The following is a 20,189-nucleotide window of genomic DNA, read 5'->3' on the forward strand; positions in this document are numbered from 1 at the left end:
TTATTGGAAATGTAAAAGTTAGATGGATAGATGATAGATATTTTGTTACTTGTAATAAGTGCAACCTAACCAATTGTATTTCTAGGTATAATGGAGGAAAAGGAGTGCTGATACTTCATCAGCCCTCTTTTGTTTTATTACCTGCTAATATTTCAGAGCCATGGTATGCTGATGCTGGTTTACAAGTTTTACAGCAAATTCATGCCCAGCTAACAAGACCTAAACGTGCTATTGGAGTCATAATTGTTGGTGTCTTAGCACTGGTCTCATTTATTGCCTCAACCGTCTCTGCATCTCTGACATTGTCTCAGAATATTCAGCATGCAAAATTTCTTAATAATTTAGCTCAAAATACTTCCAAGGCTCTGCGTAATCAAGTAAATATTGATGAAAGGATTGAAACTAAATTAAACGCCTTAGAGGCGACTGTTATTAACATTGGTAATGAACTTTCAGCCTTAAAATTTAAGGAAAGGCTTAAATGCCATGCTAATTATAAGTATGTATGTGTTACAGCTGCCAAGTACAATGCTTCTCTCTGGGATTGGGAGAAGGTTAAAAACCATTTATTAGGTATATGGCAAAATAGTAATAATAGCTTGGATATTCTGGAACTTCATCACCATATCCAAGACATTCAAAATAATAGAGCTGATTTTTCAGATCCTTCTTCTTTGGCTAACCAAATATTGAAGGAGTTAAATGGATTCAACCCTGGAAATATTCTTAAACACTCCGCTTGGTACATTATTGGATTATTCTCTTTGCTGTTAATTCTCTTTTGTATTGTAACTATAGGATGGCGAGTCCTCCAATCAAGAATCCGGGGACTCCAGAGAGTGAACCGCCGCCTCATTGTTAAGAATAAAAAGGGGGAATATGTGGGGAGCCATTCTGACACGTGATTGGGTGACTCCCGTTAAGGGCCTGAGGCACTCTGGCTGTGTCGGAGTTATCCCGACCCTTTCCTGATGAGAGAGCCCATCCGTGTGGGGGTGTGCGTAACCACTGACCCTGGAGACCCAATCACTGACCCTGACCTTGGAGTACAGCCCCCCCTCAACCTTCATTGGATGGAATTCTCCCCTGAATCTCTTGTTTCCCCCAAATAAAAGGCTGATCCCCGGCGTGTTCGCTCTCTCTCTCTCCTGCTAGCCCAGAGTAATCCTCGCTGCCCTGCTGAGCGGCTGGAGGCAGGGAAACAGGGAGACCGAGCCGTCTCGGACCTAGCATTAAAATAAGGTACTGTCTGTGTGTTTTATTTTGATCTCTTCTAACTAACTGAATGCCAGAACCTCATTAATGAAACCACTGCGCAGGCCGCGTGGTAGAGTTAATCTTATGGAGTTTCTCAGCTGACCCAGCTTGAAACATTAGGGATATCTTTGTCAAAGAGTAGTGCTGAGGGCCATTGCCAAGTAGGAATGACGCATCGGAATTTCCTTGCCAGCGTACCCCATGTTAAATGGACTTGCCTTGGAATTTCGCTGTTGACATTGCATGTAAGGTGACCCTGCTCAAGGACCAGGGTGGATCCAGGATTAGGGTGTATCTTGCAGGTTTGAGGAAGTATCCCGCTCCTTGGGTTTAGGGCGGTCCAGTTTAAGACAAGTTTAAGGCGTTCCCAGTTTAAGACAATATGGGTTTTAGGGAAGTTGGATGTTGAAGATTATTACTGCTGGGAATAGGGCGTTCCTGCTGCTTGAGTTCCCTGTTGAGTTCTCGGGAGATTCAGAAAGTATTGGAAAAGAAAGCCTCGTGGAGTAGGTGAATTGGGCGGCAGGAGAACTTGGATTTCCCCAGAACGTGTGTGTAGAGGCCGGTGTGAGTTCGGGAATAAAGAATTGCTGTTTGAATCTACAAGGTGTGTGGTGGCTCGTGATTTTGTGCCCAGCCAAGACATTGGCAGAGTAGGCCTCTGGAATCCTTTTATTTTAAATACTTCTTTCCTTCTCCAAAAGGAATGTAATGCTACTTTTTGTTTTTCAAGTTGCGATCCCAGTAGAATTTTTCCTGGTTGAATTTTGACGATTTCCAAATTCCTTATCCAGCCACACAGTGTTTTCATTGCTCACCCACATTTCATCATCTTTATCTTTTTACTACTAACTCTCAGAGTGCAGTCTTGTCTCCAAGTTTCTGAGGGACCACAGTGTACTGACAGCAGCTATTCAGATATCAAGTAGAAAGATATAAAGCTATGGCATTTGGCTGTTAAGAAAATTAGGGGAATTGGATGCCGGTATTTTCATTAAAGTTGTGGGAGTGAACAAACGTTATTTATTGAATAGAAAATGTTGAGGTCTCAGAGGGTCCCAAATGAAATACAGACAAGATCCCTACCTTGGTGTGGCTTATTTGAACAGGAAAGATGTTACTGGAGTTACTCTCCAGACTTGGGATAGCCTAATTTAATGGGTGGTTCCGACCTAGTGTGCGGGATCAGGAGGAAGGGTTCTGAAGCAGGGACCCAGGACTGGAGGTTTGAAGGACGAGCGGAGTGAAGGAGAAGCACAGCTGTGTGGTGCCCACGTGTGGCTGCTGAGCAGACAGCCCGGAGGAGACCGCTCGGAGGGTGGAAGGTGGAAACAGGAAGGTTGCGGGAACTCGGCGGCTCAGAGTAGTCAGCAAAGGGCGGGGATGCAGGGCTCCACTTACAGACTACAATTCCCAGGAAGCATCCGGCAGCCTCCAACGGATGTGAGGTAGGGCGCCAGCCTCGACCTTTGAAGGAAAGAGGAAGTGTTCGGTCGTCGCGGAGCCGGAGGAGCGCGGCTGGACAGGTAGGGCGCGGTGCGGGAGAGGAGAGAGGGCCGCGGCGGGCGGGGACGGCCGCGGGCCGGACGCTGGAGGCTCGTGTCGTCACAAGGCGGCGGGAACCGTGGCGGGCGGCGACGGCCCGGGCCGGCACCGGGAGAACAGGGTGGGAGGCGGGCAGGCCTACGGCGGCGGCGGTAGCCGGGCGGCCTCGGCCACCCGGTAATCGCATCTTTTCCCGGCGTCTTGTCTGCAGAGGGAACGCTATGTCCGCGGAAGTCCCGGAGGCGGCCTCGGCGGAGGAGCAGAAGGTGAGTGCGCTCTAGGCGCTGGGGGCCTACGGTAGCCGCGTGCGGAGGGCGCGCCCGGAGCTCGGCCCTGGGCTGCCAGGCTCCACACCCTGGACCGGCTTCCCGACCTGGATGGGCGCCAGCGGGCTGGGCGTTGGAACACTCGATGTGTCCGTTTTCATTATTTTAAAAACACGGAGGGCCCAGGACTCTCTGCTTAATAGTTGGAACCTGAGTTTTCCTGCGAGCTTCACTTTACTTAGGAAGTTTCCTTTTCCCGCCGAAGCATCCACTAACTGTGGCAAAAGTGCGGGCAACTCCAGAGGCGGCTGAGGTGGTTTCGGCTGGGGTGTAGACTTGCACTGGGGTTTCAAGTCCAACCCTTGTGATCCAGTGACCAGAGTCAGCTCCCAAACACTTTGCCCTTCATTTTCTTCATCTGTAAAGTCACATTCATAGTTCTTGTTTCCTACGCTTGTTGTGAGGCCCAAAATAAGGAGACACACATAATATGTAGCTCAAAAACGTTAGCCAGTAGGGGCTGCGAATGGTGCGCGACCAAAACTCCAAAGATTGGAGCTTTAAAATTTTAAGTTAGTTTTAAATGAAGTCACAAGAATATTTTGTAAACTAATTTAATTTTTTTTGTCTCCTGATTCCATATTTTAGTTGTAAACTAATTTGTAGTATCTTTCCGATGTAACCTTTATTTATCTGGGTTAATACTTGCCCCTTCCATCACAGTATTTCTATAGTCCAGCCTTCCTTCGTATATATGGCTAAGAAATGAGAAGTTCCATGGTATCTTGTTTCCTGAATTGTTCATGGAGAGTTACCAAACTATTTTTGATAAAAAAATCAAACTGTATTTCCTTAAATAGGATTTGGGTAGAATAAACCCTTGACCTTTGCAAGGGTTTATGCTTAATGTTTCATCCATGTCCCTGATCACCTTAGAAATTATTTTGAACCAATTTGATTCCATATGTTCTGGACTATGTTGATTTTTCCTGAATTGGATAATTGTGTTAATTATGTTAACTGTAAGTAATTGAAGAAAAGTAAGAAGACACATCAACAGCAGAAATAATAGGACAAGTTACATTATTTTGGAATATTTCAGTGAAAATTATAGGATATTTTTCATACTCTGGAAAAAAAGGATGGACTTTTGAATATGTATAGGTTAAGGGTTACAGACTTAACTAATTTTAAATATGGCTTATTTATTATAAGATATTATTGTGTTCATTATTAATTGGGATTTAGGAACTCAGAAAATAAATTCAAAATAACAAACCAATGTCTGTAGTGACATCTTAAATACTGTAATCAAACTCAGTTTTGACTTCTGGTACACAGTAGTATTCTGGGTAATTTTCTTTGATGAGCTCTGTTAGTTGCCTAACTGTGCGGAATTGATTTCTGGAGTGTAAATGTTTTTAATCTGAACAGCCTCATATATCTTCTAACAATATTAAGGATAGCATGAATGTTTTGTCTTAACAATTGTCTACATTAAACATTTATTTCAGGTCCTTTGATTTTTAGCTGCTGTCATTAATACCACCCAGAGTCTATTGGGAATACAATGTCCCTTCTTGAAGATTGGCTGTAGATGTTAAGTGCCTGTGGCATAGATACTATCCCTAAACAGGAAGAAAATGTGCAAAGTCACTTCTGTGTTTCTGTGAGCCAAATCACCTGTTTCTTCTCTTTGGAAGAACAGTTAGATGACCTAAAAAAATGGGTTATTGTTTGTGTACCCAGTTGACCTTTCAATTAAAGCCAAAGTATTCAGCTAAAAATACTTTTTATGATTCCATGATAGATTAGTCTATTAACCGCAGAAAAAAATAAAGAGCTGGACTCTGCATAGATTAATAGCAACTCAACAATTTCTTACTTTGAGTAGTAGTATGGTACCAAGATTAAGAAAAATAACATCAGATAGACTCCATTTTTTAAATTGGGATATCAATGAATATCTGCAGGCAAAGAAATTATAAATTACTAGCTTTTAACTTTTCGCCACTCTAAAGCCAAACAAAATCAGTCCAAATTATTGGTTCTGTGTGGCTGGTGTTTTCTGAAACTAAATGTCCAATATATTGAGTATATGGTAGCAATTATTAAGGTGCAGGGACTTTTTGAGGATGGCAAGTTGACTATCCCCTGGGCTATATGGTGAACTCAGTTCTCTAAGAGTAAGATCTGAGGGCTGGGGTTGTGGCTCAGCAGTGTAGTGCTTGCCAAGCAAGTATGAGGCTCTGGGTTCTATCCTCTGTACCACTTTTAAGTAAAATAAAGGTATTGTGTCCAACTACAACTAAAATATCTATATATCTGTCTATCTCTCTATATATATATATTAAGAAAGAGTAAAATCTGAGGTCATTTAACTCTAGAGTCACAGATAAATTTACATCTTGAATTCAGCTCCATTTTTTTAGTTGATATCCTGGACAGTTGGAATAGTCTGCTGAACCCCTGTCAGATGAAAATTCTCATAACAAGCCCTGACAGTACTTAGATACGAATGACAATTCAGATGCCTGGATATACTTACATTTTTCTTTTAGATTAAAGAATCCTCATGGTCATCTGTAAATTCCCCTTTTAATAACACTAAACTAAGAGGCTTGTGCAACCTCATCTTGAGCACCTTAAACTCAAGGCCCCCTGCTTTCTTTCTTTTCTCCGTACTCCGTAGCATAATGATTAGCATTTTCAGAAATTGTTGGTTGGTTGAGTCATCCTCAGAACTTTTGAAACTATTGCTCCAATATAAATGGCAGTGCTAGGGGCTGGGGATGTGGCTCAAGCGGTAGCGCGCTCGTCTGGCATGCGTGCGGCCCGGGTTCGATCCTCAGCGCCACATACAAACAACGATGTTGTGTCTGCCGATAACTAAAAAATAAATATTAAAAAATTCTCTCTCTCTCTCTCTCTCTCCCTCTATCACTCTCTCTTTAAAAAAAAAAAGTAAAAATAAATAAATGGCAGTGCTAGTACTATAGTGAAAAAAAAGAGGGATAGATGATGGTAATACAGTATAAAAAGCTTATACTCTCTTTAATAATCTGAAAAAAACTAACGCTGTGTGTGTGTGTGCACTTTTAAACTTTTTTAAGGATCTTAATAGCAAGTTTTCTAAAAGTTATATGATATTCATCAAACTAAGTGAGATTTTTTTTAGAAAGGGTAACTATGAGTAGAGCTCTCCACTAAAATATATCTGTCAGTTAAAAGATATGCTTTTTTTTGCTTTTGTGCACAGTAGATGAAGCGAACTATTATTTAAATTATGGTTATATGCTGTATAACAAGGGTTCCTTATAAAAACTTGATTCCTATTTCAGCTCTAGATTCTCTCAAAGGCAGTGTCAGGGGAACTAAGGTTCACTCTTAGACTGCCTGGCTGGGTGACCTTGAACAAGTCCTGTAACCTCTGGGTTTCTTTATTTGCACATGGGAGCAAGTTTCTACTGTGTTCATTATCATCATCAGAAATTCAGCCGGATGTGCCTGGCAATTCAAACTTATTTCATATTTTCTTCCATAACTCCTCTTCTTGACCAACTCTTTGTGTGTCAAAATTCTGAGTACCTTTGCATTCCCTCCAGGGTCTTGCATACAGCAGATTGGTTTTTGTTTCGTTTGTTTCAATCAGAATTAGGTTTGGTTACGTGTGACAGGAAAATGAAAATAATAGTTTAAAGAAGACAGAAGTTATTTCTCATGTCAAAGAAGCAACAGAAAAGGCTAGTCCAGGGCTAAGAGTATGGCTCAAGTTGTTAGGACTCATTTCTTGCTATTCTTGCATATCACCTCATGATCCAATATGGCAGTTCAAGTTTATTCTCATTCATTCAGCAGAAAGGACAAAGAGGGCAAGTGATGTATTCTCTTCCCTCAGGGAGGCTTTTTGGATGCCACACATGCCAATTCTGCTTATATCTTATTGGCTGGAACTTAGTCACATGGTCATGCCTAACTGCAAAAGAGATTGGGGGATTAATTTTTAACTTGGTCATATTGATAAAGTAAGTAAAATTGATAGGGAAGAGGGGAGAATGGATATTTAAGTACCCATATACAGTAATGTGTCACATAATCACAGAACACCATTATGATGTTCCCATATGATTATATCACTTAGTGACAGCCATCTTAATTGTTGTAAGCACACTCTGATGTTTGCACAGTGGCAAAATTGCCTAACTATGCATTTCTCTGACCCTGTCCCCATAGTTAAGTGATGCATGACTGTTTCCATATATCCACAGTTGCTTTTTTCCCCAGGTTTTAAAAAATTGCAGTTAATTTTGGTATCTTGGTGGGGCTGTTTTGATAACAATCTTTGGTCACTAGAAGGCTTAAGTTGTCTGTTCAAAGTGGACGTTTCGTGCTTGTTGGGTCTGTGTATAGCAAGTTAAGTCTAGAGGTAAACCTTAATCCTTTCTACTTATTCATCTGTCAATGTGAACACATTGCTGAGCAGATAGAGAACTTGCTGAGAGTGGTCGGATTATTATTGCTGATACTATGTAACTTCTGCTGAAGACTGAAAAATTCCATTGTTCAGAAATAATCATCAGCTATAATAGAATATAAAATAATCCTTAATTATTTGAAAACCTTTGTTAGATGTATTTATTACTTTCACCCCATTAACAGAAGGGATTTCAAATGTATCTTGATAGCATGATTCACAAACATACATGTGCTTAACATTGATAAATGTCAGGTCCTGTGCTAGGTGTAGAGTGTACAACTTTGGGGTATATGTTTTTGTAAAGAGGATTGCTATTTTTAAATTCTTTTTTTTTTTTTTTTATTGGTTGTTCACAACGTTACAAAGCTCTTGACATATCATACTTCATACATTAGACTGAAGTGGGTTATGAACTCCCAATTTTACCCCACTATTTTTAAATTCTTGAATTTTGTTTTAGGTGCATCATGAGCACATATATCTGTGTTTGTTGTTTTCCCAATTTGTAATCCTATAGGGAAATGTTCAGAATTCTGCCAATGTTTCTCATATACCTCACTCACTGCTCCCACTGCCCCTGATCATTGGCTTAGAAATTACTTAGATATGAGGCTGAGACAGGAGAGTATCTCAAGTTCAAAGACAGCCTCAGCATCTTATCAGGACCCTGGCTCAAAAAATGGACTGGGGATATAGTTCAGTAGTGGTAACACCCCTGGTTTCAATCCCTGGTACAAAAAAGAAAGAGAAAGAAACCATTTAAGTAAATCCACTTATATTCCAGCATTTGTTTCCAAAATGTAGTCATGAAGAGGCTTCTTTTTCAGAATAAAACTTCAAAACCAGATTTGAATTTTAAGAAATATTTCTTTCTTAAATTTGTCTTTCGTTCTCCCTTTTGATGATCCTCTATATTGTATTTTCTATTTTCACTAGTTTCTATTTTTTATTCTATTTTTTTTTTAAAGAGAGTGAGAGAGGGGAGAGAGAGAGAGAGAGAGAGAATTTTTAATATTTATTTTTTTTTAGTTCTCGGCGGACACAACATCTTTGTTGGTATGTGGTGCTGAGGATCGAACCCGGGCCGCACGCATGCCAGGCGAGCGCGCTACCGCTTGAGCCACATCCCCAGCCCTCTCTATATTCTTTTGAGTTCATTTCTTTCTTTGACTTTTGGGGCCGGGGGCAGTGTGAGGAATCAAATCCTGGACCTCATGAGCCAGGCAACTGCTCTACCAAGAGCTACACCCCTAATCTTCTTTGTTTACTTATAGGTCATTGACATTTAACTGTATGGTTTAATGTAAGCCCTTTCTATCCTATAAGTTTATAATAAAGTTATGTGTGTGTATGTGTGCGCGCGTGTACACACATGTAGATATATAACTTTTATTATCAGTCATGATTTTTAGTTTTTCTTTTTGTGATACTCTGGGAACCCAGACCTGGCATGTTGATAGGTAAGCATTCCACTACTAAGCTACATTCCCAACTCTTTTTTTTTTTAAACCTTCAAACAGGGTCTTGCTGAGTTACTCAGGCTGTCTTCCAAGTTGTCATTCTCCTGCATATCTGGGATTAGAGGCATGAACTACCACTCTTAGCAGATTTCTTTTTGTAATTGTGAATTATTTAGTAATTTTTTTTTAAATTTCCAAATGTTAGATTGATACACACATACATACTTTAATGAATTGCAGTCAGAGATAGTGGTATAGATGAAAATGGTTAAGACTGGCTTTATAACCTGGTTGTTTTGTCAATTTTTCCATTGATGCTTGAGAAGAATATATGTTCTCTAATTTGAGGGTATAAATTAAAATCAAGTATGTTGTCTGTCCCCCCCCCCCCAATTGATAATTGAGGAAGATGTGTTGAATTCCATGGTAGTAGACTCATTAATTATTCCCTATATTTCTGTAAGTTTTTATATATTTTTGAGGCTATTATTAGAGGAATTAATATGTAGATCCTTTGTTTCTAATAATGCTTCTTAAGGTGTATTTTGTTTTAAATCCATTGTGAGCATATATCAGTTACTGTACCCTGGGTTTCTGTTTCCTCAATTTGTAACCTATAGCAAAAAATTCAAAATTCTAACTGTTAGGTGTACCATCTCTGTTTTGATTAGGGCTTTGAATTTTAAGAAATACTTTTTTCTTAAACTTGTCTTTCTTCTCCCTTTTGTTGATCTTCTATATTGTATTTTCTATTTCACTAGTTTCTATATTTTTACTTAGTCCTCCCCTCCATGTTTATTTTTAACCTGTGTTCTTTCATTTTTAGATTTTTTTTTTTAACTAAAGACTTTTGACCAGAAATTTATTTATTTATTTATTTATTTATTTGTTTGTTTGTTTTTGGTAAATCTAGCTGCTGGATTTAAATGAACCAGTCTATTTTCTGTCTATGGTTTCTGTAGTTATTGATATTTTATGACATTTTAGGATTTGTTTCTCCCATGTTAATCTTTGCTTCTCTTTGTCACTGCCACATCTCCACCACGGATCTTTCCCCCTGCCCCACCCTTTAATTGATGTTGTCCATTTTACCCCGGTTTTAGTTTAGAAGTTATAATACTGTGTTTCTGTGGGTTAATTGGTTCCCCTTAAAGTTTTATTATGCATCTTTAAATAAACGAAATGTAAAGTAAATATTATATAAACTCTTATAAGTGATACAGTACTAGAGAAAACTTAAACACTAAAAAATACTATATTGCTATATGGTATTTTCTTTTCCTTTTTTCCCCCTGGTACTGGTATTGAACTAAGAGCCTCATGCATGCACTCTACCACTGAACTATACCTCCATCCCCCTGTCTTTTATTTAAACTCCACATAATAAAAGACCTTCAAGTTAGAATATTGACTTCTCAGTATATGTGCATATATACCAATTTCTTTGTTTTCTATTTCCTTCTTGTAGCATACCTTTTTTGGAGATTTGTTTTCATTCCAGCTGATGTAAATATCTAGGAGTTCTTTCATGTCCAAAAACATGTAGTCACACCAGATTCTGTGTTGTTTTCCATTTTTGAACTACAACTACAGAGATAAAGTGCTCATTTTACCTGATCTTATTCCTGTGAGAAGACAGGATAGAAACCATTCTGCATATTTCAAACAAAGGAACATGTCTTGGGATGAGATTAGAGATAAAGGAGCAGAAGTGGGGAAGGTTATGTTTCCAGAATTGGAGGATTGCACAAAGCCTTTGATTTTGCAAGAATAATCACTTGAGAAGTCCATTAACTCTATGTCCACTGCCATGCAGCTGCTATAAACTTCCTTTAAAGCCACAGGAACTCACAGGGACTACTACTTTTGGCCATTGTCTGTAGCATCACCAGGAGTAGAATGGACTCTTTATCCCATGCCTTTTCATCAGTGGCATCCACTGGTGGGGCCTGATAAGAATTTGTTCTGGGGAATGTAGTTTTGGACTTCTCGAGAAGGATGAATGTGGATTGGTTGCCAACCAAGGAAGTCTTTCAGAATGGTAGTTGAATGTTCAAGCATTTGAACTTGCTTAACATCAGTAATGTCCTAAAACTGATTACATCTGAGGAAGGTTAGGAATGTTTCTGTGTGACTCATGAAAAGTCTATTGTGGAAGTCTTGATAGTATTTGCCATATTTAAATATGTAGTTTAAGTAATATTATCTTTACCCTTGTTGCATTTAACACCCTTTTTTGGTGTTTAATGCATCAACTTTGAATCCATCTACAAAGTTGCACTAACAGGGACCTAGAGAATTCCTGTTTCAAATCAAAGGAAAAAGTGGAAAGCTCTTATCTTCTAAGCCCAAGAAAGCTGATTTTAGTACATATGTGGGTCTTTATTAACACTTTTATTTGAAGGTGCTGGGATTGAAGGGCAGCAGTCAGCTTTGGGTTTTTGTCAATCACTATCATTTAAAATTAACTGTACCAGGAAAACCAAGAGTAGGTCCCTCCTTCCATTTCCACTGACAAATTACAGTAGTAGGAACACCCTTGGCTACAGAAATTGTCTGCAGTAAAGACTGAGCCATAGAGGCAGCTATGCAGTGATGAATGTGGATTGGTTGCCAACCAAGTGCTCACCTTCCCACTCTAAACTATTAACCTTAAATTTATGTTATTTCTCCAACTTTTGTGATAATTTCAGTATAATCTTATCTTAAAGTGGGGGTTAGATTCTAAAGGCATTGAGGCAAAAATCTCATTCAAAATATCTAAAATCATTCTAGAAAAACTCCTAAAGAAAGCATGTTGATATGCTTATATACCAGAAGACACTATAGGATTAAGGTGAAAGTGGAAGCAGCAGTTTTTACATACCATACCTCACACCTGACTCTCTCTGGTTTATACCTTTCTGGTATGCAATGATTGGTAGAAACACCATTATTTGAAGTCTGTAATATCTCTGGCTGAGCATCCAAAGCTGACTTCTGCCTTCAATCCCAGCACCTTCAAATAAAAGTGTTAATGAAGACCTACATACTTACTAAAATCAGCTTTCTTGGGCTTAGAAGATGAATTTTGTGTACATCTTGTGAGTGGATTATGCAACCACAGTAAGGAGAGTGAAAATCAACATAGACAAATGAAACTACAACATAAAAGAGGTAAGTAGGAAATTTGAAGCAGGAAGGGAGAATATACATATAAGAAGAAGCCCTGTGGAAAACAAGGTATTTTGGATAGCAATACTTTTTTCCCCAAATTCTCCAAGATTGATAATAGGGTATGACAATACACAGGGAAATTGTTCAAAATGAAGAAAGTATTGACAATACATAAAGCAAATAGAGCTGATTATAAAATGTATGAATGTAATTTTGAGGAAAATCTGCAAAAATTATGACATTTGTTTCGATTCCTAGATAAGTGATTTACTTGCTGTATAAAAAAGTTAGTTTGACAATTATGAATTTAACATTTCTGCCTTTTTACTTCATAAATAATCCAGAAGAACCAAAATATGCTGAGTTATGATTTTGTTGGTCCGGTGTGCAGAAATGAATTTATTAGAAAATGTGCCTTGCCAGTTACCCAACCTACAAGTCACAGGACAGCTTTGTTTTTCTTGACTAATCTCTCTTGTGCAGTGCTTGCTATGACGTGACAAATACTGCTTCCCTATAACATATGGCACTTCAAAAAAAAAAATGTAGACTAAATCAAGACTAGTGTCAAAAATAGACTATTATCAGAAAACAGGTTTTGATACATTAAAGAATGGGATCTTTGATGTGAACAGTTTGTTATTTTAAACATGGGGGAAATTATGCAATAAAACATAGATATGAGGATTGTTGAAAATAATATCTCTTTACAAATGTTTTTTTCTGTATTAATTTGTTCAGGAAAATATGCTAATCAGGAGGCTGCTGTTAATTTCTAGTAAAGAATCCATTGATCTTCAAATCAAACATAATTTTAGATAAGTAGAAAATCAAAAAGATCTTTTTTATTTTTGCAGTATTAGGAAAATTCTCTAAATATAGACAAAGAGCTGAAGAGTTCCATAGAAGGTGACTAACTATAAATGTATTATACATGACTGGAAAGTAATGGCAAGCAAGACTTTAGAGCTGAGCTATCTTGATATTTTTATCCAGTGTGTGGGGTGCTACACATGCATCACAGCTATAATAGAGCTATCACATGGAACATTTGAAAAACAAGACAGAGATGCTTTAAAGGCTTCTGTGCTTGATTTCTTAGATGCTGTGTTACTTGGCATTTAGCAACTGAAGTCAGAATCCAGATATTAAAAGGTGAATTATTTTAAATCACTGAGTTGTACTAAAGAAGTAATTTATTTTAAATTATTTCAGGAAATGGAAGATAAAGTGACTAGTCCAGAGAAAGCTGAAGAAGCAAAATTAAAAGCAAGGTATCCTCACCTGGGACAAAAGCCTGGAGGTTCAGATTTTTTAAGGAAACGATTGCAGAAAGGGGTAAGTGGTCATGTGTAAACCTTCAAATATTTAAAATCTTCTGAACTCAGTGTACTGACAGATTGTGAAATGGGTGTCTGCATATTTAGCTCTGTACTTAGCAGATGCATGTTTGTGTATACCTTTTTTCAATATACTTTTCATTTCATAAATTTGAAAAGAATTTAAAATTTACCATTTTAAATTGTGAACTATTTCAAACATGTAGCATAGTGAAGATAACAGAACCCAGACACAGCACTTACATTAAAACATTAGTATTTTTGTCATGTTTACTTTGGTTTTATCTTTGTAGTATGTGTGTAATTGAAACCTACCCTATGCTACATAGCCCCTTTCTTTCTTTGCTGCAAAAGCAAATGCTCACCAGAAGCTGGTAGTTCCCTGCTGCCCATATATTTTAACTTTTAGCTGTTTTAAAGTGATTCTATACAATATCCAAAGGCTTAAAATACTTTTGTTATCTTTTTGTGTGAGATAGAAACCATTATTTCTCAATAATGAGATGAATTGAACCTGTTTGTTTTTTCATCTAACCCTTTTCTTTATTTCTGTTAAAAAAAGAAGAAAGAAAGAAAGAAAGAAAGAAAAGAGGATTCCATATTAAGCTTAAACACATTTCAGTTATTTACCATACAGGGATCAGGGATATTATATATGGAAGAGAATTGTTTACCAAATGAGATTCCATATCGTGTTTCTTCTTAAATATACTGGTATCTGTTGCTTGTATACTAAAAACAACATCTGTAGTGTGTGTGTGTACATGTAAAACATTCCAAAAGAATGTTTTAACAATTCTTTAAAGTGTCAAAAAAAATTAGAATGGTGTAGTTTACTCTTACATGAAATGACATTCACAGGTCTGAAATAATAAGATAAGGAAAAATTACAGTAACTATATAAAAATGTAAAACTTTTCTATCATGAGACATAATACAGGGGAATTATTATCAGGAAAAAAGGGGGTGAACTTTGAGAAAAACATTAAGGTACCCCTATATAACGGATATTAGCAGAGTCAATAAACAAAGAAAAGTGCTTATCATGATAGAAATCAATGAAATGTATATTATACTGTAGTGTATATACAACTAAATATGTTCATGTTCTTTAAATGAATAATCTCTAATGAGTTAATAAAAAGATAAGGAAAATATCTTCAAGATTTTCCCTTGTAGCTTTTAATAAGTCAACAAAATAGAATATTATGTGGATATTTTAAAACATAATTACAGAGATCAAAATATTGGAGATAAATAGAAAAAATAGAATGAAAACTGTTCTATGAACCTAGCTAAGTGGAATGTACATGTACTGAGTCTAAATATAAAACTATCCCATTGGGCATGTTTTTAGTTAGGAAATAAATGATAAGTATATCATCTTTGACTATTAAATTATTATTTCAATTTGACTGATTATTAGTCTTTTGGAAACAAAAACCTTTGCTAATATTTAGCATAACTATAAGCTAACAGGCTTTTCTCCAGTATGTTGGGACTGTTGTCATTATAATTTTCCTCTAGCTTCAACTATTTATGATTTTTTTTAAGCATCTTTAGATCAGAATTTACATACACTGCCTCTTGGTGTTATAGATAATAAATAGTGAGAAATGAGAAAAATGCCAACTAAATCAAGAAATAATTATATAGAAGTTGAGAAGTGAGCTCAGATTAATTTGGTATTCTGACAGAATGTCAATGATTTTATATATATATTAGGGAAATAATGTCTTGATTTTAAAAAAAAAGTCTGAATCGTGGGGTTCTGGGTTTTGATTTTTATTCTGTCACAGTAGTTAGCAAGCTTGGCAAGTTTCTTTGTTATTTAGAGGGTTGCGTTAGATTTTATAAGGCTTTTTATGTGTTATTGTACCCATTGGTGACACTGTGATGTTAACATTATATAATATTATCATGAGGCTTTTAATAGTAAGATTATGCACATCATGGTCATGTTGACTGTCAGAGCTGGGGGAGGCTAGGAAGAAGCAGTCTAGCCTGTATTTTCCACATCTGATCTAAGAAGACTGAGGATCTAGTTTTAAGAAACATGGCTTTAAAGTTAAACATAGTCACTTTTTTTTTATGTTAATGCTATTATAAATACCAATGTAAGTATGGCCTCTGCATTTGAGTGAGAGAGGACCTTTTAATAAGATTATAATCTGGATGAATCAGACTTAATATTTGGTGAATTAAAAAATACTTTTATTTTATTTAACAACTCACAAAATTGAGAAGTTGTTAGAGATAACTAATATCACCCTTAGACTGTATCTGTGTATCCCAGTATGAAAAACATCAATATAGTTCACCTCTACCTAAAGCATGGACTTCTTTATCTGACATCTTTGCTGTGTCATTGTCTTTGCTGAATCTCTGTGTAAGGATTTTCTTCTATAAATCTGTTTCTTTTTTAGAGCCATTCTAATTTTCAAGCATTGATTTTAGTTTTATATCCAGTAATATTAAATAAATTTAATTGCTTCCCCCCAAGCAGAGCAGTCTAAATTGTAATTAAGTAAGATCTTTATATGATGAACTCTTGCTTATTGTAAGATAGTTATTATTAGAAACTGAGTTTTTAAAGTGGCAAAAATCTGCCTAAACTTTGCACTATAAATTTCTTTCTGTACTTTTGACAGTAAGAAATTTGACAGGTTGTTTTGTTCTCTTTCAGAGGTCACTAAATTCAGAAGCAGCTCTTTAATATACAGTGCATCAGAGTTCTGAATTTTTTTTTCTACACTCATTTTAAAACATTATGCAGAAAGGCAGGGTTGCAGTGGCACACACTTATAATCCCAGCAATTTGAGAGGCTGAGACAAGAGGATTGCAAGTTTAAGGCCAGCCTTGGCAACTTAGTGAGACCCTGTCTCAAAAAAAAAAAAAAAAAAAAAAAACTAGTGGTATAGTTCAGTCATAAAGCACCCCTGGCCTCGGTGTCCAGTATGAGAAGCAGTTTCTAACTGTAAACCTGGCCATGGGCCAGATAAAGCTTTTCAAAGGATAGTCCCTAAAGGGAGGCATTCCATGAGACCTTTTCCCTCTTCACTCAGGCCATCATTTCATTCCAAATTAATTTGTAGAGATCACATAAATATGATTTAAATTCCTACAGAAAAATATTCATTCTAGAGGATGGAATATCAACAATTAAAATAATTTTAATGGGTGTGAGGTTGATTGGAAGGTGGGTAGCACATCCTAAATGCAAGTTGGTAAATTATGCATTTTTATTTTCAAAATAATTTAAGCAAGAATTTCCACCTGGTGGTTCTGTTAGTAAATTAAAGTTTTACTAAGTCCAGTACTTTTTATTTCCAAGTATCTTGATGTCAGTCTTGGGGGTTCTATATTAAAATCTGAATGGTCCAAGTAAGCCTGAAGAAAGAGTTCTGGCTTGAGTTCTCAGTTGTTGACTTAATGCTAGAACTCAATAGAGAATCATAGCTGTTTCATCCTATTAATTTCCTGTTAAAATTTGTTTAGGGGCTGGGGATGTGGCTCAAGCGGTAGCGCGCTCGCCTGGCATGCGTGTGGCCCGGGTTCGATCCTCAGCACCACATACAAACAAAGATGTCGTGTCCGCCGAAAACTGAAAAATACACATTAAAAAAAAAGATTTGTTTAGATTAACTCATTGTATACTGGCATAGGGTTGCAAATATGTCTTAAATCAGTCTAATGTTTATGAAAACTTTAATCTGAATTTTGGTTTTTGCTTTTTTTTTTTTTTTTTTTTTGTAGCAAAAATATTTTGATTCTGGGGATTACAACATGGCAAAAGCAAAGATGAAGAACAAGCAACTTCCTACTGCAGCCCCGGATAAGACAGAGGTCACTGGTGACCATATTCCCACTCCACAGGACCTTCCTCAACGGAAACCATCCCTTGTTGCTAGCAAGCTGGCTGGCTGATTAAAAGAGCTGACCTGCATGAATTTTCTAATTCCCATTATTTCTCCTCATATGTTACTTATCCACTTTTTATTCCTTTCATTCACTAAGTCATTTAAATGAGACTGACGGCTTTGCAGGTAGCGATAGTGTGTGCTGCTATTGTAAGGGAATATACATGTGTAGAGGTTTTGATTAGTTTTAACAGTGCACTGATGAAAAGGACATGTTAGAGCAACATAAGTAATCTACTTGAAAATATTTGTATATATTACCTAACTCCTAATATAGGTTCCAAAAAGTAATAAGCAAATTTTACAATTTTAATGTTTTGCCTTCCTCACTTATCTTAATTATAGCTGTGTATGTTACTCTTATTTAATGTAACCTCTGTATTGATTTCTTCTATATTTTCCTTCTGGATTTTGTCAAACAGAAGTTTAAGCCACAAGTTTGAAGAAAGATCACAAATTCAAATGAAAATAGGAGGGGCTTTGAAAGATTTGTATAACTGTGCTTGAACTTGAATGGCCTTAAACCTGTTTCAGCTTTAACAATAGAATTTTACTTGGGCAATATTTGCCCATTCTGGTGTAACTTCAGTGCTTAACAGCTGCCATTGAAGCTAGTATTCTTATTTAGTTTTGTAGTGTTAAATACCTTTCATTGTTGAAGATGTGAATGAAGTATGCATGTGTATCAACTGTTGAATTCACTTTTGTGCCATTTTTGTAAATACAGTAGTTTTGCACAACCTTTCATAAATGTCTGTATTAATTTCACATATTAGAAAGTAGATAATGTGCCATCGAGAAGCACAAGAGTTCCTCCTACACAAAAAAATATGTCCTTACAGCTTTTATATAATAAGAGTAGTTTACAATCTTGGGCTTATAGAATACCAAACTGAATTCTTCATCTTCACTCAGTCTGCTGTAGAATTAAGCTTTTACAATTGTTACTAATATCCATGACATTCAGTGGCCTTGTGCAAATATGATATGTTGCTTTGGCATATCTTTTGTCCTATGCAGATCTCATTTTGTCTTTTATGAAAATTGCAGTTCATATAATTTATACACACTTTTTTTAAAGTATACAGACTTTTTACTTTCACACTTAACTTTGGAGACACTAGAGTAAAAGGCTTTCCATACTCTGCCTTCTGTTTTCTTCTCCTCCCTGCCCTTTCTGTCTTTGCTTCCTTTTTTTTTTTTAAGAGAGAATTTTTTAATTTTTTTTTTTTTTTTTTTTTTTTAGTTTTTGGCGGGCACAACATCTTTGTATGTGGTGCTGAGGATCGAACCCGGGCGGCACGCACGCCAGGCGAGCGCGCTACCGCTTGAGCCACATCCCCAGCCCCTGTCTTTGCTTCCTTTGACTTACAGTATTGGGCTATTTAGTTTATATGATAGCATGGGCATCTGTAGCCTTACTCTTTTTAATTTGCTGTGCTGAATGCTGTATTTTATAACACAATAATGGTGTTTTCCCTCTTTCATTTCTCAGTTGTTACCTTACCACTTAACCCTATTATTATTATTGGCATTTAACAATTGTTTAAATAAAAATTTTATAATGAAACAAATAGTTGAGAGAACTGGCCCAGGAATCTGTAAGATTGAATTAAAGTCAAGTAATTATGATGAACTAAGAATTAGGCTTGTGACGAGTAACATACATGATAGCTAAAATTTATTCATATGAAAAACATTTAGATAGTTCTGAGATGTCACTTTAATAAAATATGAGTTTAATTTTACTTGTGGTTCATCCAGTTAGAATTTTAACACTTTATTAGCATAGGTTTACTGTTGTCTTAGAGCTCTTCCCACAAGCTGTAATATGGTAGCAGGATAATGAGGATTGCTAGACAGAACTATACTATTTTTCTCTTCATCTTTGACTTGCACAAATCCTTCCTCTTTTGGATCCAGGCATCTTTTCTAAGTCTTGGCTTCATTTGTAACTGCTTTTCTGTGATGCCAAATCATAGTAGATGGTGCCTTGAACATAGCACCTGCGCTTAAAGGCTAATTGCCTTCCTTCGCCACCCACCCCAAAGGCAGAAAAGCAACAAAATCAGTACTGTGCTCATTTGTAATTTTAAGGATCAATGATATATAAATATATGAATATATTTGTAATGAGACCAAGTATGTTATTCCATAGTATGTAAACTTATACTATAAGATCCATTTAAGAATTTTTAAATAGCCCTAAGTAGAATTTCTATTATAGTTAGTCTTTTTTTTTCCATGAACATTTGCAAGCTATCACCATTAAGTCCAAAAATCAAAAAGATTAATCTGAAAGATCAGAGAGGCCATGTTATTCCCAACCATGATAGAACTCTTGTAGTTTGTGACAAGTGGCATAACATCTGCTTGAGTTTTAGTTTGTAAAATATGATATTTAACCTACCTCAAAACTTGTTGAGGATCTGTGAAATACTAAGTGCCCAAAAATAAAATATTGTTGATTGTCTTTATTAAAAGTAGTTACTCATTAAACCAACCTGCCTTCTGTAAAGTCACAGTGCTTAAAATCTCAGGATTTCCCATTAGGAAAGACCTGTCATTAAGGATTTGTAGATATAATTAATTGCTTAGCTTCCATTGGTGCTTGGGATAGAGAGGTTTTAAATTTTTCTATTTTTTGTTCTGCCTCAAATCTCAGTTTATTGAAGCATTTTGCAAGCTCTTTAATCACTGCTTGAATGAAGATTTTGATGAGATGAGCTTAATTTCTACTTTTTTGAAGTCGTGGTTTGAAAAAGTG

The 20,189-nt window shown here is 36.5% G+C and overlaps 1 protein-coding gene across 2 annotated transcripts; it reads left to right on the top strand.

Moving 5' to 3' along the window:
* The first annotated feature begins 2,686 nt into the window (after positions 1-2,686).
* ARPP19 (cAMP regulated phosphoprotein 19) lies at positions 2,687-18,610 on the top strand. Of its 2 annotated transcripts, XM_081289393.1 has the most exons (4): positions 2,687-2,783; positions 3,014-3,068; positions 13,377-13,499; positions 17,259-18,610. In XM_081289393.1, exons 2-4 carry the CDS (start codon positions 3,024-3,026, stop codon positions 17,427-17,429), a joined length of 339 nt encoding a protein of 112 aa, XP_081145519.1. In that variant the 5' UTR covers positions 2,687-2,783; positions 3,014-3,023; the 3' UTR covers positions 17,430-18,610. The 2 variants fall into 2 exon arrangements, with proteins under 2 accessions (XP_081145519.1, XP_081145520.1); XM_081289394.1 differs by lacking the exon at positions 2,687-2,783 and having other exon boundaries at positions 2,811-3,068.
* The last annotated feature ends 1,579 nt before the right edge of the window (positions 18,611-20,189 follow it).

Source organism: Spermophilus citellus (genome assembly GCF_964194105.1).
Source record: "Spermophilus citellus genome assembly, chromosome: 4".
Taxonomy (NCBI): domain Eukaryota; kingdom Metazoa; phylum Chordata; class Mammalia; order Rodentia; family Sciuridae; genus Spermophilus; species Spermophilus citellus.